General features: G+C 37.9%; 1 protein-coding gene across 2 annotated transcripts in view; it reads right to left on the bottom strand.

The window, feature by feature from the left end:
- Positions 1-18,164, bottom strand: part of LOC132148891 (E3 ubiquitin-protein ligase SMURF2-like) — a 58,754-nt gene that overhangs the window by 8,295 nt on the left and 32,295 nt on the right. For both annotated transcript variants that reach the window (XM_059557661.1, XM_059557662.1), the window contains exons 5-15: positions 16,161-16,226; positions 14,480-14,564; positions 14,196-14,279; positions 11,206-11,408; positions 10,026-10,110; positions 7,953-8,111; positions 7,787-7,831; positions 5,260-5,458; positions 979-1,082; positions 426-540; positions 167-345 (exon numbers count right to left, since the gene is read on the bottom strand). In XM_059557661.1, coding sequence (XP_059413644.1) covers positions 167-345; positions 426-540; positions 979-1,082; positions 5,260-5,458; positions 7,787-7,831; positions 7,953-8,111; positions 10,026-10,110; positions 11,206-11,408; positions 14,196-14,279; positions 14,480-14,564; positions 16,161-16,226 — 1,324 coding nt within the window. The remainder of the gene's footprint in view (positions 1-166; positions 346-425; positions 541-978; positions 1,083-5,259; positions 5,459-7,786; positions 7,832-7,952; positions 8,112-10,025; positions 10,111-11,205; positions 11,409-14,195; positions 14,280-14,479; positions 14,565-16,160; positions 16,227-18,164) is intronic.

Raw genomic sequence — 18,164 nt, 5'->3', positions numbered from 1 at the left:
AATTCATCTGATCACTCTTCATAACATTCTGGAGTATATGCAAATTGCTATTATAAAAACTTAAGCAGCAACTTTTCCAATTTCCAATATTTATGTAATTCTCAAAACTTTTGACCACGACTGTATATTATACAGCGCTATAAATGGACGTATAAAGCACACTGACAGGATCCAGACGAGGCTGTTGTGGAGATCTGGATCCACTGACTCCATGTCGTCCAGAGTGATGGGTTTCCCCAGCAGCTGCTTGTAGAAGGGCAGAGTGAAGCCTCCGTCTATGTAGTGACCGTGGAAAACAGCCATTCCCATAATCCTCCCCACGAAGTGGAAATAAGACAAATGCTCCTAAGAAACAAACAAATAAAACAAATAGATGAGTGTTGAGTTGTCTGAGTAAATGGGAAGCTCATGAGGAAGCCACTTACAGGATTAACGGCAGAGTCCGGGTTGATCTGCAGCGTGTAGATGTCATCTCGTGAATACTGGAACAGTCCATAGTATGGATTTAACATCTCATGTGACAGCAAGTATAACCACTCCCTATGACACAAACACACGTAATGGCACAAATTATTGACAGACATTCAGTCTATCACGGCCTACTGTGACATTATTATACTCCAATTCTACCACTAGATGGACACACAAGCGTTAAAAGACAGCAGGAAGTTGCATTCATAACCCATTTAACTTCCATATTGTGATACATTTATTAGCGAAATAGGATATCATCCAAAAATGTATTCCAGAAGTTGATTTTATCCATTGGGAATTGATTGCATTGTGGAAAATGATAACAGATGGTTCATCAGTGGATAGTTACACATTATTGAAATGTACATTTTTCATCCAAATTACAATGAGATGTTTTTCTTTTGAATGATGTTCACAGATGGATCATTCCCAACAAATGTGTTAAGAAAGAACATGATTTCATGCTCAGCATCAAGCTTTTGTGTCTGGGTGTCAAACTCGTACCTCGCGACTCCACCATAGTCGAGACCTTCCTCTCCTCTGAACTTGACCATCAACCTCTTCCACAGGTCCTTCGGCCTCATCTTCATCACCTGCCGATATGATTCCTAAACAAACAGTGGAGATGGTGTTAAAATGTAAGAAAGGTCACAGAAAGGTCATATGTTATACAGACGTTTGTAAGAATGCAAGTCATCCTCCATACGGTCATATTTACAGGTGCTGGTCAGAATATCATTAGATATTAGAATATCATCAAAAAGTTTATTTCACTAAATCCATTCAAAAAGTGATACTTGTATATTATATTTATTCATTACACACAGACTGATATATTTCAAATGTTTATTTCTTTTAATTTTGATTATTATAACTGACAACTAAGGAAAATCCCAAATTCAGTATCTCAGAAAATTTGAATATTGTGAAAAGGTTCAATATTGAAGATACCTGGTGCCACACTCTAATCAGCTGATTAACTCAAAACACCTGCAAAGGCCTTTAAATTATCTCTCATGCCCTGTTCACACGGTTATATATTTTTATAACCGTGACTTTTTTTACGCGGTTCGGCCTTTCGTCCACACGAAAACGCAGTTTCAGGGCACCGAAACCGAACATTTTTGAAAACCACGGCCAGGGTGAGCATTTTCAGAAACGCCGGTTGCAGTGTTGTCGTGTGGACAGTATAACCAGGGTTTTTGCCTTGCGACGTCAGAGTGTGCGCCGTTATCCGCTGTGTTTGACGTCAGATTGTGCGCTGCTTACTGCTTCTGATTGGCCAAGGTGACTTTACAATTTGGGTTATATCGCCGCCTGCTGGTGTGGCATGCTCTTGACAGCGCTTGATAGCACGTTTTTGCATTTTCATGTGGACGGGATTTTTTTTTTAAACGCAGGAGGAAAAACTCCGGTTATAAAAATACCGGTGTCCGTGTGGACTAGGCCTCAGTCTAGTTCTGTAGGCTACACAATCATGGGGAAGACTGCTGACTTGACAGTTGTCCAATAGACGACCATTGACACCTTGCACAAGGAGGGCAAGACACAAAAGGTCATTGCAAAAGAGGCTGGCTGTTCACAGAGCTCTGTGCCCAAGCACATTAATAGAGAGGCGAAGGGAAGGAAAAGATGTAGTAGAAAAAAAGTGTACAAGCAATAGAGATAACAGCACCCTGGAGAGGATTGTGAAACAAAACCCATTCAAAAATGTGGGGGAGATTCACAAAGAGTGGACTGCAGCTGGAGTCAGTGCTTCAAGAACCACTACGCACAGACGTATGCAAGACAAGGGTTTCAGCTGTCGCACTCCTTGTGTGAAGCCACTCTTGGACAACAGACAGCATCAGAAGCGTCTCGCTTCAAAAAGGACTGGACTGCTGCTGAGTGGTCCAAAGTTATGTTCTCTGATGAAAGTAAATTTTGCATTTCCTTTGGAAATCAGGGTCCCAGAGACTGGAAGAAGAGAAGAGATGCACACAATCTACGTTGCTTGAGGTCCAGTGTAAAGTTTCCACAGTGATGGTTTGGGGTGCCATGTCATCTGCTGGTGTTGGTCCACTGTGTTTTCTGAGGTCCAAGGTCAACGCAGCCGTATAACAGGAAGTTTTAGAGCACTTCATGCTTCCTGCTTCTGACCAACTTTGTGGAGATGCAGATTTAATTTTCCAACAGGACTTGGCACCTGCACACAGTGCTAGAGCTACCAGTACCTGGTTTAAGGACCATGTTATCCCTGTTCTTAAATGGCCAGCAAACTCACCTGACCTTAACCCCATAGAAAATCTATGGGGTATTGTGAAGAGGAAGATGTGATATGCCAGACCCAAGAATGCAGAAGAGCTGAAGGCCACTATCAGAGCAACCTGGGCTCTCATAACACCTGAGCAGTGCCACAGACTGATCGAGTCCATGCCACGCAGCATTGCTGCAGTAATTCAGGTAAAAGGAGCCCCAACTAAGTATTGAGTGCTGTACATGCTCATACTTTTCATTTTCATACTTTTCAGTTGGCCAAGATTTCTAAAAATCCTTTCTTTGAATTGGTCTTAAGTAATATTCAAATTTTCTGAGATACTGAATTTGGGATTTTCCTTAGTTGTCAGTTATAATCATCAAAATTAAAAGAAATAAACATTTGAAATATATCAGTCTGTCTGTAACGAATAAATATAATATACATGATTCACTTTTTGAATGGAATTAGTGAAATAAACTTTTTGATGATATTCTAATTATATGACCAGCACCTGTACATTAAGATGGAAAGTTCACACTGAAGGCGTAGTAACTGATCTGACAAACTAGTTTCAGACTGATTTAGCTTCATATAACTGTCAAGTGCGATAAACAACTTTCATTGAGTACAAGCCCGTTTTATTGCTATATTTCTTTTTTTTTCATTTTTTAGTTTTTAAGTTTTAGTAATTTTGTTGTGTGTTCTTATCCTTTTTATAAGTTTAATTTATTCATTTATTTTAAGATTATAATGCCTATATACGTTTTATTCAATTTGATTTCAGTTTTAATTATTTTAGTACATCGAGTTAACCAAAATGAAAATGTTTCCTTGGCAACTACCTGAAATAAAATAAGTTGAAGTGTCTTATTTCAGTCAAAGTCATTATTATTATTTTATGGTTTTAGTTTGGGTTAACTATAATAAGCCTGGTATATGCAGAAGACAAAAAAATTAATTATTAAAAATACATAAACAGTATTAAAAGAATGTTATTTACAACTAATCACGGACAAATAAAATTAATTATAATAAAATAAATAGGAAACACAAAACTGATGTATTCCAGTTCATTTACCATTTTCCCCATCTGTTTGTTATTGTGTCTCCTGTAAATCTTTTGAGAGCAGGTTTCATTTGATTTGATTTCACAAGATACACTTCAACTGTGCTTAATGTGTACACAAATCTGCATTACTGAAGCTGTAACTTAGCAGCCACTTATGCTGCAACGAGCCTTTGGAGATGCGTCAGTTTGTTACAGTTGATCTTTCATCGTATAACCTTGCCAATAAACTCGAAAGAACCCAAACTCGTGTGAAGGGTCCACGTAACCCGATGTTTACGTTCAGATTCGTCCTTGGGGAGAGAGCGTAGCATGTTGGAATGCAGCATCTAGAAATGTCTGTGCACATCCAGCTCAACACCCATAAACACTTAAAAACAGATGACCAGACCAAAAATCACTTCAAGCTGAGCGAAGAGAGAGGGGGGCGTAAATGTTTTTCCAACAGGCTCGAGATGGGGCTCAGAAACATGTGCAGTACACGTCACACAAATTAGCTGAACTCAGCATGCTAAATGAAGTTTAACATGCTTGAAGCATTATGGCTTTTTCCACACGTAAACGGATTCGTGGCTAATATCCAGCAGAGCTCAAAAGCCTTTACAACTGAGTCAACATCAGTGTGGATTCTCTGCTGCTGTGTGATTGCTTGGGAGGTTGCAGGGCTATTAAAAAAAAAACAAGAAAAAAAAAAACAGCCCAACGAAATAAAGAAATTAGAATTTTATTTATTTTGGCCATTTGAATCTTTATTGCATATACATGCAGGAGAGAGAAAATAAATATGTTGAGAAGAGGCAAGAATGGGATAGTAAAAAAAGAGCATTAGGGGGGATTGACACTTGTGCCACATAAATGATGATTTAAGATTATACGAGCGTCAAGACTGCTAAAACCATTTAATATTTCAGTCTCGTTTTACACTATTTCTTAACATTATACATTTACTTCAGAAACAAAGAAACGAGATGAATCTAATGAAATTTAGAGATGAAATTAAAAAAACTTAATTCATTAGGTAAAAGATACCATTTTCCTTGGATTACTCTAGGAAAGATACTGTCATTTCGTCTACGGAGTAAATGTACTTTTTAATAATGTTGACAAAAATGACAAAAATACTGAAGATGGCATCTGATTTGAGGATCATTAGCTAAAACAGCTGTAGAGTTGGTAAGTTAAAAATTCATTTTTATGAATTAAATTGTGTGCTTCAATGAATTGATTCAAAGCTCTGATTTAATGATTTGTTTGCATCACCATCAGAATGTTCAAGGAAGTCTCTCTATATGATATTTTGAATATATTAAAATGACTTTGTAATATATTTGTAGGTAGATGTTGTTAATTATTACTATGTTTTTGTTATGTTGGTTTATTTGATGGAGGGTGGTGAGGGACCTGGATAATGGCTGGGGTGCACTGGCTCAAAAAAGTTTTGAGTATCACTGTTTCAAGGTAAAATAGTCCAGGGTCTCACCTCAAAGATCTCCTCACGCGAGACCTCGATACGGCAGTGTCCCGCCTGCGGTTGCTGCTGGGACAGCTCCTGTCTCAGGATTTTCAGTTTCTGCACCAGGTCTCGCTTGTACTTGGGCACCGTGAGACATTCAGGGTCCTCGGGCAGATTTGCGGGAGACACGACAGACTGAGCCTGCTCCTTCAGCTGTGCGGGACGACTGCAGAGAAAGGGCGAGGGTAGAAGAGAAACGGGGGTGATAAAATGAGATGAAATGTTCTGTCAGCATGCATGCAAAGAGCGACCAAATACAAGAAATGACATGAGCTCACTTCACAAGCTCCGACATGGTCCTGAACTGATATATAATGCTGAATACACAATCAACCCAAAACACTGGAGATTTCTGAACTTCAAATGTTTAAATGTCACTGCATTAAATTACAGAATGCCAAACGATGTGGTCACATGAGACTCATTCTTTAATACCAAAACACACTCTCAGACTCTCATTCATCCATGTGACATGGCTCCTCACACTCGTTCTCTGTCTGCACGTGACCCGCATTCCTCAAATATTCCCTTGCTCCTGTTGGTTTTCCTTGACACGCAGAAACTCACTTCTTGCCTGCACTTTTCATGCTGTATTTAAAGGACTTAATAAATGGTCTAAGATCTGGTTTGAATCTGAATCAATGTAAACACAGACAGTCTAGGTGGGTTCTTCTTACTGCTGCTTTGTGCATTAAAAAGTGCATTATCCTAACTTCATGATTCATAACTTCATGATTCATAGGCACTATGACAAGATAAGGAGAAATCTTGGTCAAAACCACAATCACTTTTTTTTGACTGTAACCCATTAGTGACCCTATGAAATGCTGGATGTGGATCAAGGGGGTGGATCCATCAGAAGACAACAGCAACTCAAGCATGCACACACGCACAGCCACGCACACATGCATGACCATCACCCACCCAGCCGAAGCTCTCATCACGCACTTAAAATTACCCACTGATCGTGAGATCATAAACCCATCAAGGCTGAGAGGAAAGCACACAGCAGAGGATTTTTGACTGATGACAGAGAGGTGAGATTTTCTGTGCTGATATAAGGCAGATGTTTCGACAGATATCCACATAATCTGTCTAAAGCCTGTTCCAAATCTGGAACTACGGCAGCGCCAGTAACATTTAGACTGATTCACTTTGACAGTTCGTTTGCTTGACGGATGACGTCTCAATGCAATTGATCTGCTCTGACCGAAGTCTGGCATCTCTTTGTGGAAAACACGACGATGCCATATAAAATAAAAATCTAGGTTATGAACATACTGTGATTTCTGTCTTGTGGTATAGTGCATATTGTTTTGTTGCTCTATTACCTGCATTACATTCATAGCTCATTAAGTTTCAGGTAAAGAATTTTGGAAATAATTATGCATGTGCTGGCCTAAAGCTACAGCACATTTCACACTTGCTCTGAAAGTAAGACAATCTCGTTTCACATAAACATTTTGTGAAAAATGTCAACTAAAACCATTGTTTCTTGCTGGACTGCTGTATATAATTTCATGAAACATAAACATGATCATAATTGTAATGCTATAAGCTCTTCAGTGGCAAAACCTTTAAACCAATATTTATTTGGGATGACCAAATAACTAAATATCCCTTGTACTATTCTCAAAAAGCTAATGGAAACTAGCAGTAGATCATTATTTGTCATTTTAAGATCAGCTCCATAGTACTGAAGATGGGATCTACCTACAAAAAAGGCATGTTTACATTATTTAATTGTACTTTTTTTTTAAATATATAATTTTTTTTTCAAGTGTTTTTTTTTTTTAAATATAATATTAACATTTGAAAAACGTTAACTACCAAATAAAAGAAAATGGGCTTCATTGGCTTCATTTAATAGAGAATTCATACAAAAATAGATTATGCCAAGTAATTTTTTCACAACTCAGACTTTATTTTTCATCTTAAACTTGATCTTTGAAAGTATTACCTTGTTTCTCTTTTTCTAAGTACCTTACTTACTTAATTTGTTTTCTCTATTTAATACTTTTAGGGCGATAACTACACCTGCTTGGTTGATTAACAGAGGTTTGGATTTCAAAGATAAAAAAAAAATATATAATAATTTTTAATAAATACTGCAAAATGTAGTTTAAATATTGCCAATGGTCACTGAAAAGTCATATAGATCTGTAAAGGAAGATGCTTCATATTGAGATTAAATACTATGCAGGTGCAACCATTCGTTTGCGGGCTTCTACACGAACAGATATTCCCCGAGATTTCACCCATGCATGCTGTACAGTACCCCACCGAATATTCTGGTTACTGCAAGAACAACATGAAGTGGGATGCAGAATGTGGGACACGTACTTTGATCTGTCAGGACAGGAAAAGAGAAACTTGATCTCTCCCCATTAATGCATTCCTCTGGCTCTCATGACACACACACACGCATACATGCACATGCAGATATATTATGAATCAAATTCTCTGACAGCAGAGACTCCGATTCATTCCTTACCTGCTCTGAGCCTCAACAGCACCACGGGAGCCGTTCGGACTGGGACTGTTGGGATAAAGGTGAAACACGACCAGATCAGACTTCAGCAAGAGCACAACTCACTTTTCACATTTTCTCTAGATTACATGGCGGCTGGTTCTTTCTTAGGACGCTGCGACCGACTCACTTTAGGACGAGGTGCAGGTTAGCGGAGAGACGCGGGTCTGTGAATTGTGTGGTTCGGTTGTTGTGGTCCACAAAGTACACGCGTCCGGTGGCTGTGTTTCTGATCTCCCAGCCTGGAGGCAATGGGCCCAGCTCCTCACAGTTCACATTACTGAGATCCCTGCGGAAACCAATTACTACAGTTTCATTTTAGTCATATGGTTATACAGTATTATAATTATTGTAATCATAAAATTTAAATAATCATAATACCATTATTGTTCTGATTTTTATTGTGGGCTCTTGCCCACAGAACAGAAGTTTTCTCCTTGTTGAAATGATAAATGACTATAATACTTTAATTATAATATTAACTGTATTAATTGTATTTTATAGTTTATATTAGATTATATTTTATATCAAATTTTTCAAAGACACTGGCATATTCTTTAGCGCAGTGGTCTCCAACATGGTACCCGCGGGCACCTGGTAGCCCGGTTGGAGTCTCTGAGTCGCCCGCCGAGCACGTTCTATAAATAGCCTGAATTGTAATCTTTCATTTTTTTTTTTTTTTTATGATAATGGCATAAAATGAGAAAATAACTATTGGTGACATTTCATATACCATTAAAACATAATAAAATAATTCAATAATTTAAAATATTTAGAATCTGCACGTCTCTCTATCTCTCTCTTTCTGCGTCTCGTGCGCTCACCTCTCTGTCTCTCTCTCTCGCTCTGCGTCTCGTGTGCGCACCTCTCTTGTTCTCTCTGCGTATTGCGCGGCAGAGGAGTAGCGTTTTAATTTAGTTAAACACAGATATTATGTTGCTTTTCCAATTTTACATGCAAGTATGTAAAGTATATCATTCAATCACTATTTCATATTTATGCCGTTGTTCTTTCTCCCTTTCCCCCCGTGATTTTGTCTATATCGCGAATATAAGACGACCCCCCATTTTTTAGGACAAAAAAGCCTATTTTTAGGAAAAAAAACTTGTCTTATATTCGGGTATAAGACTGTATACTGTATATATACAGTAATTATATATTCAATAGTCATAATATTTAACAATATTACTGTTTGTTGTTGTATTTTTCAAAACTTGAAACTTTGTGTGTGTGTGTGTGTGTGTGTGTGTGTGTATGTGTGTGTGCCTATATCAAACAAGTAGCCCTCAAGACCATTTTATCCCTTCAGGGAGCCCTCACTCACAAAAAGGTTGGAGACCCCTGCTTTAGCGGGATGATTCATCATCAGCAAGGTAAGTTTCATGCTAAGGAGTTGATTTTTAAATATATATATTTTTTATTATTTAATTAAAATGATTTATTGCTTTTTTCTATACATGCAGGACACATTAAATGTATTAATAATATTATTAATAATAATATATATTAATATCAAACTGATTTAAATCATGATAATCCTAATTTGCTAGTGGAAATGATATTGGTGGAAATGAATATTCCTAGTATTTATAAAATAGATATAGTATAACTATATTTTAACATGCTCCTTTGACTGAAATTCAAGTAAACATGTGGAGGTGAAGATAAAAACAACAAGAACAAAGTGAGAAAACAGACAAAACAAAGATCAAAATGAAAAAAAAAAAAAAAAAAAACGAGACAAAACAAACTCCAGGAATGTTTCTTTCAGGCTTCTGCCAAACATCATCAAACTAATAGAGCAAAAAATGTGCAACACTGCAAAAATGCTCAAAGTCAACTCTCAACAGACTAGAAAAATAACCCGTCGCCCGCCCTCATTTTTCCAATCATGTTCTGCTCTCAGATAAATAACAAGCAGCTTTCCCTCCACAAATAGCGGCTAAACGGTCTCCGCATATTTCCACGTTTCTCCAAGTTCACGTCTTCTCAGTTTTTGCCCAAACCAATTAACAGCATCGTTTTTTTTTTTTTTTGCACACAATATCTCATTGGTCAAGAAAACATAGCTATGTATTACACATTAATGTTTTGATTTCATCACAAAAAATTATGCGTATGGTAAAGACAAGGCACAAGCTAAACAAGTTAAATAATTTGAACAGTAATAAACAGGTCAAATACACAGAGGTAAATGAGGTACCTGGGCACTCTGGGGTCGTGCCATGTGCTGACGCCCGTCTGTGTGTGCAGGAAATAGACCTGACCCTGTTGCGTGGTCCTTTGCTCTGTGAACAAACACCAGAGGGCACCATCGGTCATTCACAATGTGACAAAAATGACCAGAGGCATGAATTCAGTCATTGTTTATAAGCTTATGTGTGTGTACAGTAGTAATACTTTCATTCTATCTGATCCATCACTGTAAACTATGACCACATCACACAAATTAATCCACATTAAGAGGAAATAATGGATGAATATGTTGTTTAATTAAAGGAAATCATAGAATGTTAACAATTAAATGAATCGTTTATGATATAACAAATAACTTACAAAAAAACGTCATAATTATTAATAATGCGGTTTAGTTAAACATTGCATTTATTATTATTACATGAAATAGTACATTCTGCTATACAACAGTGATGCACTTTTGTCAATGACTTCAAGTTAAACCAAACTGCTGGTTTGTCCTGAATATCTTTGAGTTTCTGTGTGTATTTTCGGATCAAATAAATTGGTGATATGTTTGTGAACTCACAGAGCAGCTCTGGAGATTAAATTCACTAAACTGTAGACAGTGAAAACACTACCATCACATGCACTTGAGTATGTAAAGCAGATGAAACTATTTAGCCACTCACAAACCAGATCATCAAGATGTAGGCTATATAGCAGGAAAATATTTGTAAGTTTATTATTGATAGTGAATTTAATCACGACGTATATTGACCAATCTCACAGTCCCTCTTCCACACATGTACTTGACCTGCATCCCATGTCTACAGACCCACATTCAGATACTTGAGCAGAGGAGAGCACAGAGCTCTATTTAACCTGTTTCTATAACCTCTGCCCTTCTATAATCTCTCCACAGACTCGCACACATGCACACAGACATAGCAGGATTTCCAGGTCACCCGTCTGACCCAGCAGCTGACGCTGACGGCACGTCGGAGATATTTCAGACGAGTTCCTTGTCTACAGCTCAAGAGACATTATAATGACTCCTGCTGCAGCACAAATTTCCAGTGCAAGTGCATGTGTGTGTGGGCACGCACGCAACTCAAGAGTGTATGTTGCAGGGTGTATTTTTGACCTTTGCAAGCTGGCCAGTATTAAATGGAAGAACTGATGTGTGTGTGTGTGTTTGAACGAACCATATCCCTCGGGCAGGTCCGGCGGTGTGTGTAGGTGAGTTCTGCTCATGTAGTTTCTGTGTCTCTGAGAGCGAACCCTTCGCTCCTGCACCCGGGGGTCATCCACAGGTACGCCTGCTGCCCCGTTGGGCGTCATGATGGGCGTGTTCTCATCCACAATGCAGCTGAGTGGCCGGCCGGGGCTCGAGTACTCGGATGCAGGCCTGTGTGTGAAAGAGTAAATGAGAACACCAGGGAAAACAGACTACATCAAGGGGCCGTTCACATGTTGTGTCTTTTGGGCACTCAAGATTGTTATTTTAAATGTAATTTAACATGCAGCAGGCGCACTCATAATGGAAGTGACGCAATTGCAACATGTTCATTTTTTCTAGACACGTCCGCGCTGCATCGAGAAGAACATTTTGACTTTTCACAATGCCACAAGCACACCACGGTTTTTTGACAATAACCAACCAATCAGATTCATCCTTTCCTATAACAACATTGAAAGCTCAGCCAAGATGCAGAAACAGCTAATCATAGCTGTACAGGAAGAGACGTTTTTAAATACATTTAGTAGCAGAGCTACTTCAAGTTTTTAGTGCTGCAAATCCATTTATCCTTTGCTGAAGCTTCCCTTCATGGAGAGCACAGGTCATGGTTTCTTGGGACCAACAGACGCCTCCGGAGCGCAAGCCCCGAACACTTTGGGAAAAATCAGAAATCGGCACACCTAGCATTTTCAACGCGTTTTTAGGTGTGACATGTTAACGGCCCCTAAAACGGTTAAAATGTTTGGCGCTGGCAACATTAGCGTCATGGGTTGGGTCCCCAAGCAAGGTATTGAATGCAAATTTCGAATAAAAAGTTTTATGTCCCTTGAATAAAAGTGTGTACTAAACATGTAAGTAAAATGTACATATGAAAATCTAATTTTATTTTATTACAAATTTAAAAATCAAGTCTATGTGTACATGGCCATTTCCTAATTCTATGGACTTTGCTGGCAAAAATAAATAAATTTATTAATAATAATTAATAAATTATGCTTGTCTTAACTGGTTTATAATGGTCTCCCAGACTTGCTTAGTTGGTGATTAGCTCGACAAACTAAAAAAAATCATAAAAAATTTCTGATGTTTTTATCGTTCATCAGAAAAAAAATTGTTCTGTAAGTGATTCCAACTATATATAGCTGTAGTGTGGATTCTGCTATTCTTTAATATTGAGAACAATTTTTAGAACTATATCTTTATCGTTATCTTTATAGTTATCGTGCTTGGTGTGAACGGCCCTTAAGACCAGCAAGCCAGTCCTATCCAACAAAACCATGTCAAAACCATTGACCTGGACAGTAATTTAGGCAAGGCAAAATGCCTTGATCCTACAAGACTTTATTTCAGTCTGCAAACCATTCACATCTCTGACAAAACTAGAAAAGAATACAAAAGTATATTTAAAAACCCTAAATAGATAAATATATAAGTTGGTTTGCTGGTCTTGGTTTAAAATTGTCTTTCAGTCTGGCTAAGCAGGTGTTTAGCTTGTCTACCAGCTTGACCATCTGAAAAAAAAATCCCAAATTCCTCAAAAAAACAGCCAACATTTAAGACTAGGACCAGTAAGTCATCTTAGCCTGGTCTCTTCTATCCAACAGAACCACCTTGAAGTCAATGACCTGGACAGTAATTTAGGAAAGCCAAAATGCCATGATCTTTTAAGACTTTATTTCAGTCTGCAAACCATTTGCATCTCTAACAACAACAACCAAAAATAAAAACAATTCTGAAAACCATCTTAGGCTGGTTTATGCTGTTGTTTTAGAAGGATCATGTAACAATTTGGTTGCTCTGCTGGGTTACAGATTCATATTAAAACAGCACAAAAAAGTATTAGCTGTGCAAACCCAAGCACACAATAGTGTGACCTTTTGGTGTGAGGTTCAAACATCAGTTGTACTAAATGTACAGGTGCTTTGTATACTAAATGAATAATGTAACCGTGTCAGCGCCCTGCAGTCTGTGTAGACAAACACTGGCAAGCAAAGCCGTGAGGAGCTGAGTGACTTTCAATGTGACAAAGTCAAAGACCTCTCCAAACAAGGGAGTGAATTTCTGTCCGGCTCCAGCTGCCCAGGTTGACCGTGAGTGCTGTTATTGTGAAGTGAAAACATCTCAGCAGCTGAGTCGTGAAGCTCACCGAGCGAGGACAAAGTGCTGAATCATGTAGCTCATAAACACAGCCTGTACTCGCTTTCAATATTCCCTCAGTTCCACACGGTTTCAACACATCAGAGGTTCAAAACGGCCTTTGGAAACAACGTCAGTATGACAATTATGTTTTTAACTAGTCAGCCAGTGTCGACACACAACCTCATTAACGTACTTATGGCTAAATTGAACCAAATCCCCACAGGTATACGGTAACGTAGGAAAGACTAGAAATATAGACACTGTAGAGTAGAAACAAGAGTTTATGGGTGTTTCTTAAACTATGGGAACTTTTTGCTCAGTATTTGGAATAAAATGGGGGCTAATTTTATTGCTAGCATTTTATGCACCCTAAATAAACTGAACGAAAAAAAAAAGTTTTCACACGTCTTCTATTTTTTTTTAGGTTTATTCACTGGTGTTGTAGACGCTGTCCTTGCTGTCCTGGGCTGAGTCCAAATGTATCGTAAGTAGATCGTAGAGACCAAACACAGCCCAGACCAAAGTTTTTTCAAGATCTTCGTCTAGAAAGCCATTTAGATATCTAACTAAACTAAAAAAGAAAAAATACAATAAAACAAATAACAAAAATAAAATAATAAATAAAATTACAATAAATAAAAACAAACAACAAAATAATAAAATAAGTAAAATTTAAATAAACTAACACAAAAGTAAAAAGGAATAACAATAAATTAAAAAAATCACAAACAAACCAAATAAATAAAATAAAACCGAAATCAAATCAAATCAAATAAAAAGTGGACTGGGACTTCAACAAAGGAAACCTGATCCCACCTGGTAGGTCTTTCCCATTGGGTGCTGCGTGTGATATGATTCAGATACTGGATCCGGCCAGATGCAGTTCTCCTCTCCTCCCAGCTGCAGAAAGAGCACAAAGAGACATTCATACAGATGAACAAACAGACAGACAGACAGACGCACGCACGCACATGGCGCAGAAACAAACACAGGGGTTGGATAAGAACGTTGGCTGCTACCGTTCAGTATCTGCTAAAGATTAAACACTTTTATATTTAAGCACTCATTTATAGTTGCTTTTAAAGATTTGTTTCATGTACCCATCAGGCAGGTCATTGTCAAACAGACGACTGCAGTCCACCACTGGCCCTCCGGTGCCTATCCTGTCCCTGGACTGAAGACTCACTGTTGACAAACGCAAAAACACAGGCTGTTAGAGGGGTCCCATCTGTGCAAGGTTTTAGTGTCATGGAATGACAGAGAATATGTGACAGAAATGTCAACACGAGTGACATGCATTGCACAGATATTTTGCATAGATAGTATGCATATGTGTGTGTGTGTTATTCAAATGTTTAACAAATGTTGGCAGACACCAAAAGGTGTAATATTAGATACTGATATAATCAATGAATATGAAAAAAAAAAAAAAAACATTAACCCATATTGTCAAATACAGATTTTTAATAATAATAAATATTGGCCGATATATCGGCCTTGGCGTTCATTTTGATGTAATTTTTACTGAGTGCTGCATGCAAAATGGGTGTTACCTTGGCTTTAGTTGAAAAAATCTGATTCCCAATGCACACAAACTTGCCCTGCTGGTTACAGTGTTTACTTTCTTTTTGTTTATATATTTTAAAATATTTATTTGTTTGTGAAAAATACTGTAATAGAATTATAGAATCAGGAAGTCATCCTCTAAAGTATGTTTATTTTACACTTTTATTTTTAATATAAAGGTCACTTTCAAATTATCACAAGTTTCTCAAACGTTCACCACCCTGCTCTCTAAGATATCGGCATCAAACCAATATCGGTCGACCACTAGACTATATTGTCAAATAAAAATAAAGAAAATGAGAACAAATAATCTAATTACAAGCAACAGCACAAATAAATACAACAGAGCAAAGACACAAATAAAATAAACGGTGCTTTTCAGGTTAAGTATGTCTAACAGTTTTTAGGTACAGAAATTGAATAAAGTAATCAAATGTAAAATAACATTGCATATTTGACTGTAAAAAAAAATTATAGATGAATCCCTATTAAAGTTACAAAAGCTATTCAATCAAGAGCAGTGAGTGATGTCCTTGTCTTTTGTTGTTTGATTAACATTAAGAAAGTACTGTCACTTTAAGTCAATGCACAGATCCAGAACGATACGGTTAGATTTTTTCCAGAGAACCGTTCCACCCCACAAATGGTGTGCAATGAGATACATTCAGGGTTAGGGGTTTGTTCAAAGTGTTTAGTATAAGCTATAGTAATAGTAAAAATTGCCTTAGGGTTGAGGTTAATAACTACGTGCTTGCTTACATTCATGTGACTCAAAACACGTGACGCCAATCTTGATGTGACATGAAGACATGCAGACAAATAAGAGGGTTGTCTGAAACTCTCAGCCATGGGAAAGCATTCATCTTCTGATGAAAGGTTGCTTGCAAAAACTGCGGTGTGGCTACGGGACATGAAACCCGGAGTGCAAAAGCATCACCACCAAAACTCTTTCTTGATGAAGGAACAATGCGGCTCTAAGAGCATGAAAGAAATTTGCAATGGAATAGCTAAACGCAACATATAAATCATACAGAATGAGTGCCTTTTTCCTCCTTTGGTCCCAACCGAGCAACATTTTTAGGGGGGCGTCAAAGGTAAATGTGTGGGTTTAACCACCATTAATGACAAGCTTTGAAGTTGGTGTGACTCATGGGATAAAAGGCAGATGTGGCAAAGAGAGCGATTTACTCAAAACCAGCAAAGCTTGTGACTCACCTACTATCTGTCCCCTCACGGTATCGCTGTCATTGGGCCCCAACTTGTTCAGGTCCAACCGCTGATCTGTAAATGAACAAAGAGGGGAAAAGAAAAATGGTTGAGAAAAAAAGTTCACTTGAGAAACCAAAGAGCCTGCGTGGCGTTTGTGTCATAACCTCTGACCTTCTCACTCTGCGAACCATCGGACACTTAGAAAAACTGCCTAAAATTCTCCATATTTCATGTGTTAGGTCACATACACTGCAGTGCACTGTGTGTGTGTGTGTGTGTGTGTATGTGTATACACAGAGGCTGCTTTATTCCTCTCAGACTGTAGATGTGCTGATAGGAGTGAGACGCTTCCAGAAACACGCTGAGGCTCTCTGTCATTGCCGGAAAGAGGGAGACAGGAATAACAAGTAGCCTGGAGACATTAGAGAGGCCACTATCTGTTCTCTCTCTCTCTCTCTCTCTCTCTCTCTCTCTCTCTCTCACACACACACACACACACACACAGTCAGATCAGGATGCACAGCTAGCCTAAACAGGGCTGGACACTCGATTCACACTTAAACCCCTTCATATGGTCAAACACCTGTGTAGATGATTTCTAAATATATTTACTATTATTTCACTACACTAATAAAAAAAAACTAATAATTTTTTTTTTTTTTTACATCAACATTATACTATAGACGTACTACTTGCAGAACTTGTGGTAGGCCAGTTTCAAATCACATTTCTGGCACACTGCCGTTGTCTTGTCCTCACTCAATGTGAAGTGCTCCCACACAGCTGAGGTCTTCTGCATTTTTGGTCTTCTGCATCACTGCTCTTCCAGATAAACTGAATCATGACATTCATGACTTTCACTCATTGGCAATTCATATTCAAGCACGAATGAGAACTGTTTCGAGGGGGATGCCAGGTGTTCGTGGAAAATAATAATAATATTTGAACCTCAAAAAACAGAATGCCAACACACCGAACGAATATTCAAATAATCGAATATTATGGTCCAGCCCTAGTAATTATAGCAACAAATAATTAATACTGGACTAAGCAGATATTGCTATCTGCTACAGCTATATTTATTATATATATATATATATATATATATATATATATATATATATCAGGAAAATAAAGAACATTAGCTCAAACAGATACAGACATCATCTAAACTTAAAGAAATATACATTTATTGAAAGTGCAAATTCACTCTCTGCCAGCAGGAGGCGCTTTAGGAAAGGCAGAAATAGCGTTTTCCCCGGTTATGGCTGTTAACAATACAGCGCTGCGCTCATAAACGCTGCTTTATCAGGCATTATAGGAAATATGAAATGAAAATGACATCAAAACTTTTCAGAAGACAATCGGTTCCCTTCAAAAAAATCTACATTTATATAAAAACACCTGTGGCGCATTTTGACTTTGAAACGTGCAGTGCTCATGTTTATTCAACAAAGTCAAAGCCTTTTGGAAAATCTATTTGTGTGTTTGGGAAACCCTGTATTATTATTTTTTTTAATACATATAGAAATATATAGACACTTATAACAAGAGGAAGATGACGAAAAATAGGTAGATGACATGTGCAAGCAAAATGAAGAGGAAGAGCAAGATCTGATATTTTTGTGAATTAATATTAATTACAAAAAAAGGTAATATTGACAGAGACCAAAATCATTTCCATTAAATAATAATTAAGACCCCGATTGTTACTGACAGACTGAATGGGAGACAGAGAAAGAGAGAGAATGAAAAAAGACAGAGAAAGAAGGGGTGCAACAGGAAATGGTGAACTGAATCACTTCCAGCTGTGGGAGCGGCTGTGGGTTTCCTGTGCTTATCCAGGACAGTGGTCACGCTGGAGGGTTTCTAGGGAAAGCCTGCTTTTTAAATCCTCATAAAAAAAAAAAAAAAAAAAAGTGGGGCTGGAACGCAGCCAGACAGACTGTGACTGGGGGCCCTCAGGACCCTAAACATACGGACTCTTGTGTAGCCGACAGGAAAGTGATG

This window comes from Carassius carassius, chromosome 9 (assembly GCF_963082965.1).
Source record: "Carassius carassius chromosome 9, fCarCar2.1, whole genome shotgun sequence".
Lineage (NCBI taxonomy): Eukaryota > Metazoa > Chordata > Actinopteri > Cypriniformes > Cyprinidae > Carassius > Carassius carassius.
The sequence above is the reverse complement of the archived record's forward strand: the minus strand, read 5'-3'. Positions and strand labels throughout refer to the sequence as shown.